Source organism: Cynara cardunculus (assembly GCF_001531365.2).
Source record: "Cynara cardunculus var. scolymus isolate 2C chromosome LG 1, CcrdV1, whole genome shotgun sequence".
NCBI lineage: Eukaryota > Viridiplantae > Streptophyta > Magnoliopsida > Asterales > Asteraceae > Cynara > Cynara cardunculus.
The window spans coordinates 44,753,825-44,759,499 of NC_037528.1; the positions used below are offsets into that span (position 1 = coordinate 44,753,825).

A 5,675-nucleotide genomic window follows, 5' to 3' on the forward strand; every position below is an offset into this window, starting at 1 on the left:
TTAATTATTTTATTAGAACTCGATAATTATTCTAATTATATTTTAAATTGTTTATATTTTAAAAGAAGATGTTTATGCTTTATTTGATTATGTTTATCCGTAGTTAGTTGTACAAATTTAAACATGGAGCTTTAATAAGTTATACTTATGTATAATTTACTTGTAATCTTGAATTTTAAATAAACACATCAATATATATATTACTTCATGCATAAAAAATAATTTTTAAATTTTTTTTTCCCGATAATCCATGGGGAAGTGATATTTTATATTTGTATTTGAAGCCACATCCTTTTCACAGGCTCTTGAATTAAAATATTATGGTTTCGGAAACTACAACGAACGGACCGGACGGACTCCAAATGGTGGAAGTCCACCAGTGTTGAAGATGTCGACGATATTTCAAAGAATCATTACACACGCTTACGCAACAATGGTGATGGCTTTCTTCACCCTGTTGACCAAAAAAATACTTTAAACCATCACACAATCTTCTTAAATCTCTTAAACCCCCCTTTTCCCTTTATTAGTTATCTCTAAAACTTGAATTTCTCTTCGTTCAAGAAAGCTCTACGCCATGGTTTTGATCAAGGAATTGTATCCTTTTCCCTTAATTTCACTGCAATTTGATTAGGGTTTGGTGATTTTTGTGTGTGTTCGTTTTCAAGTTTCCAAGTCTGCTCAATCAATCTCAGATGAATATCCATTTTAATGGAGAATTTCCAAGATTATTTGCCGTAGAATGAAGTATTTTTGATGATGATGTGATTCGTTATTGTTTGATAATACTTGCTTCCAACCGTTTGTATGACGAATCTTATTAGGGAAACATGACAACATTCTATTTAGGGCTTTCTAATCAAAGCCTTCTTGAATTGGGGTTTGTCTAAAACAGTTGAATACTGATGCTCTTGTGGTTTAAAGATTTTTACTTTATGTCAAAATACATGGAACCCCATTAGATTAAGAGCTCTTAATTGTCGTATTTAGTCACTTGGGTTGAGTTCACGTGTGACCAAGAGTTTTTCGTGAGACCAGACCAATTTATGTTCATTGATCAACTTTATAAGTCAATGATCTAATGGCTTAAAGTTGTACGGCGGCAATTTTGTGATTATTTAGAAGTCTCGTGGCAATTTTGTGACTACGAATGTTCAGATTGTGGATCTTGTGGATTGAGAATTGGTCTGGGTCTCACGAAAAACCCTGGTCTCACATGATTCCAAGTCCTAGCCTCTAAAACTATAACTTTATGCATCTTATTTGCAAATTGTATTAAGAGGGTTCTGTTTGTATGCCCTAGTGTTAGGAGGAAGTAATTTTCATCCCATATCCTCCATTGCAGTAGAGTTAGAAGGTCTACTTACATCCACCCCACCTCTATGTGGGATGTTTTCGGTTTGCTTTTTACTGTTATATCAACTGTTCAATGAAGTCCTGGGGTTTTCTTCTTAACTCAGCTTTCTTGACTAAAAAAGCCGGATTGTTATGCCGTTGTCGTTAGAAGAGGTATAGCAAAGTTCTTGTGGATTTGAATTTGTTTTGGTTTCGTTATGTTAAAAGCTACTTTTTATTTGGCTTTTCAGTATCAGGTAGCTCAGATGTATATGGTAATGAAAATGCAGCAACAGAACACTAGCAGCACTGAAGGAGTGGATGTTTTAGAGAATAGAAACTTTGAAGATGGTTTATTTGGAAAGGGTCGATACACATCCAAAGTCTACCGCCTCCAAAGGTAGTATAAACCACATGATGTCGTGTAATTTATAGTTACTTTTGCGCTTCTCATAGTAGCATGAAAACCAAACCAAACTGATCAGTAGTATATCTCACTTGAAAGTAGGGTCTTGTGGGTGGGAAAGAGTAGAGCGATTGTTCTTGTGAGACCCCCGACTTGTGCAAGAGCATGAACTCTCATCATAGTATGTATTTCATGTAATCAAACTAAATGCACCCGACTCAAAAGTAGGGTATGAGGGGTGAGATGTATGTAGACCTGACCGTTGCCCAAAAGAGTAGACCTGTTGTTTTTGTGAAAATATTATTCTATAAATCCTTCTAAAGGAAACTTGGTAGAAATTTAAACACCAAATGACCCATATGCAAAAACTTAAACACCACATGATGCCTCCTTTTTTTTTTGATTAACCTAGATATCTAACCCGCTATGCGAGTCGACTAATCCAAGGGCGACCACCTGCTTTGCAGATAGTCTGGAGTCACCGCATTTGAACCTCCGTGGCCACAAGGGAATTTTTATTCCTTCTTGGATTTGAACTTGAGATCTCCTGGTACTTTTGACCTTTGGAGCCAAGCTCATACCAATCAGGCACCACCCTTGTGGTTTAGGTTCACAGGGTTCTTCTAGTTTAAGGGCATTAGACATTTAGTTCCAGTCGAATACTTCCTTTAAACTGTATGCTGAGTCAAACCACTACAACAAAACCGGGGTTTATAGAACACCAAAATAGTTCAAGTTTCATTGACCGCTTTGTAGGACCAAACAATTGTGTTCTATGTAAAAGCGTTGTAATAAGTTTATATGACAGTTTTGGGCATCTTTAACAAGTTTTTGGGGACACATTTGAAATAAAGTGTCCTATTAATTTTTCTCTCTGACATTATTTGAAACAATTTTTTATTAAAACAAGTGTCTGATAAAAAGATGTGTTCATGTGATACGACACTTCTCAAAAGTGTTTTGTAAAAAAGCTAATACGACACTTTATTTTAAAAGCATCTTAAAAACTTGTTAAAACACTTAAAAGCATCAACATTTTTGACGTCCTATAAACCCGATTTTGTTGCAAAGAATGCTGCAAATTTCAGCTAATAAGTCATCGTTTTGTTCTCATGGTTTTGTTCGGTTAATTGTGCTTTTGGCCATATGCAGTAAGGCTCCTACTTGGCTTAGTAGTTTTGCGCCAACCGATGCTCTCACGATGCAAGAGGAAGCTTGGAACGCATACCCGAGATGCAAAACAGGTTTGCTTGGTCAACTTGATTTTTCTTTCAAGTATATAGAATTTTTACGGAAACTTTATTCACATACTTTCTTTGTCTTATTAAACTACATGGGATATCTGCAGTAATTAAGGTAATATGGAATCTAATTCTTATTCTATTACCGGTTAATCTTTGGCTGGTGTCGTATGAATTCTTGATTAATTTTTAAATTGCTCGAGCTTTTGCTTTCGTGCAGTGTCCATATTTCACAAGTTTTACGTTGACCATCGAAACAATTCATAGAGCCGACAATGGACATTCAGAAAATGTAAGTTGCATATATGTTGTTTACCATTCGTTGTTAATCTGGCTTTTTGTGTTTTATGCATCATTAAAGGTAAGGTCTGATTGTATCCTACCCTCCTCCCGACTCTACTTCATGTGAGATTTACTGGTTCGTTTGGTTTGATCTGAAATTTAGATGCACAAAGAAACCCAAGCCTGAGCCTGATACGAAAAGCCCGGGCCTAGGCCCAGCCCCGGCCTTAAAGCTCGATAGGTCAACTTCTTTTTAGGGCCCGATTAAAGCCAGAATTGAAAAAGCCCAATCGGGCCTTCTTTCAACCCCAAAGCCCTGCCCAGAAAAGCCTGGACCTTGTGCATCTCTGGTGTTTCTTCATCATCATCTCTCTTGTTACTTGAGGACTTTTGATTTCTAACATACAATTGTTGATCTAGGTTCACGGTCTAAACAAACAACAATTAGCTGACCGGGAGGTTGAAATCATTGATATAGCTTCAACATCAGACGACTATTGGAGTTACGTAATTGGTAGTAACACTGTCGACTTTTCCAAATTCCAGTCATCAAGAACTGCTCGTGGCCCGCTTTTAGAAGGATGGCAGGTTGTTAATCTCATTGTTTTTTCAATAATGGTCTTAAAAGATCGAATCTTTTTGTCTATCTATTGAAAATTCCCGTCTTTTAATGGTTAATTAATACGATCGGATGTGATCCATTCTCAGGATCATTGTAAACCGGTTATGACCGCATATAAATTGGTGACAGTAGACGCTCCATATTGGGGTTTTGGTAGTCGGCTCGAGCAAGCTTTAATTGCGGTATCTCTTTGCCTTAATCAACTTTCCATTCAAGTAGCTAATTTAATAAAAGTGGTACCGGGAACGCGCCACTGATCCACGTGGTCTGGGCCCACTGCCATACAGTCCTATAACGGGCGAAGTCTTGGCCACATGGGTTTTTGCACCCAATCGAATCGAACTTGGGACTTGGGAGTAAGACGAACTACCCTTTTTATTGGCTCAGGGGATTGCCACTGAGCTATGCCATCGTGGGGCGTTTTCATTTATAATCGTCTACCACGATTAGAACGAGACTTTTTTTTCTTCTAATTTATAGTTATGTGGACGTGCTTTTTGTAGGGCGAAAGGGCGTTGTTTCTTGAAAGCCATCGTAATTGTTTTGCTTGGATAGATGAATGGCATGGCATGACGGTGAAGATGATGTGTGATATCGAAAAACAAAGTATTCCGCTGTCTCACGAGGTAAATAACTCAAACGAAATATATATCAATCTTAGTTTTTCCCTTTTTTCCTATTTTTTCCGTCTATAAAGACATTTATGCATATTCTTTTTAATGTTTACTAAGATCTGCGTACATCCTACCATCCTTACAGACATATTTATATGTAAAATATACTCGGTTTACTTTTTAATACATACCGATGTAGCAACGCTTATTAACGCCTCTTCGGCAGGGGGAATTGGGACGCTAATTGTTGATACAATGTTATTTGTAGGAGAGTCTTTCGAGCCCGTTCTAGTTGCTTTTATGATGAACAAACCACGGTCGCAACAAACGGTTCTTTTTGACCAATGGGTTTCGTCGGTTTAAGCAAGGGGACGACATGGTAACTTGGGATCTTTTATTTGATTCTCGTAGATAGTTGCATATTTTTTTCTTTCTTTACAGAAAACAATTCATACGTATAAAGGTTTTCGATTGCAAGACTAGTCACTAGGGAAATGTCGATGGAAATGTAAAAGTTATTCCGATTCGGAACACGTTTCATTCAGTCGTGATACGATGTTTTGTTCTTGTTTTTCTATGGTATATGATTAAATCAAACAAAGTACAATAATACTCTTGATAGTTTTTTTTTTTAAAAAGGTGATGTCCTGGTCAGCTTGCATGCATCTCAACTAATTCTATAAGACCCTGAAGATAACAGCCAGGTAAATTCCCAGTCTATTTGATTCCTCGGTTCAAATAGAGGTCTCAAATACCACAATGCGTGTAAAAGATCCAACAACCGAAATGCAGAAATAAAACGGATATCACAAACAATATGTTAGTGTTTATTTGTTAAACCGTGCCATCGATACCTCGTTTAACCACTCAAGGAAGTTATTTTGATACCAAAGTTGAAAAATGGGTTGCTATCGAATGAAGCCCGTAAGGAGATAGCTTTGATGGGTGATCGGACGGGGATGAGGATTTATTTTCATACACGAATCGGGGTCGGGGAAAGGCATTACCCGCCCCTAATCTGACTCCGATAAATTTTTTATAGTATTTAATATATGTATATGGTTTGTATAAATAAATATATATATATATATATATATGTGTGTGTGTGTGAGAGAGAGAGAGAGAGAGAGAAAGATCAATTTTGATTATCGTTTGTTACTTTGTTTTGTTGATTC

General features: G+C 36.9%; 1 protein-coding gene across 2 annotated transcripts; it reads left to right on the plus strand.

The window, feature by feature from the left end:
• The first annotated feature begins 314 nt into the window (after positions 1-314).
• Positions 315-5,105, plus strand: LOC112513275 (phosphatidylinositol transfer protein 1-like). Of its 2 annotated transcripts, none has more exons than XM_025119504.1 (10): positions 315-597; positions 1,479-1,509; positions 1,587-1,735; positions 2,894-2,985; positions 3,090-3,097; positions 3,203-3,274; positions 3,685-3,852; positions 3,973-4,068; positions 4,390-4,512; positions 4,727-5,105. In XM_025119504.1, exons 1-10 carry the CDS (start codon positions 578-580, stop codon positions 4,742-4,744), a joined length of 777 nt encoding a protein of 258 aa, XP_024975272.1. In that variant the 5' UTR covers positions 315-577; the 3' UTR covers positions 4,745-5,105. The 2 variants fall into 2 exon arrangements, with proteins under 2 accessions (XP_024975272.1, XP_024975264.1); XM_025119496.1 differs by having other exon boundaries at positions 4,769-5,105.
• The last annotated feature ends 570 nt before the right edge of the window (positions 5,106-5,675 follow it).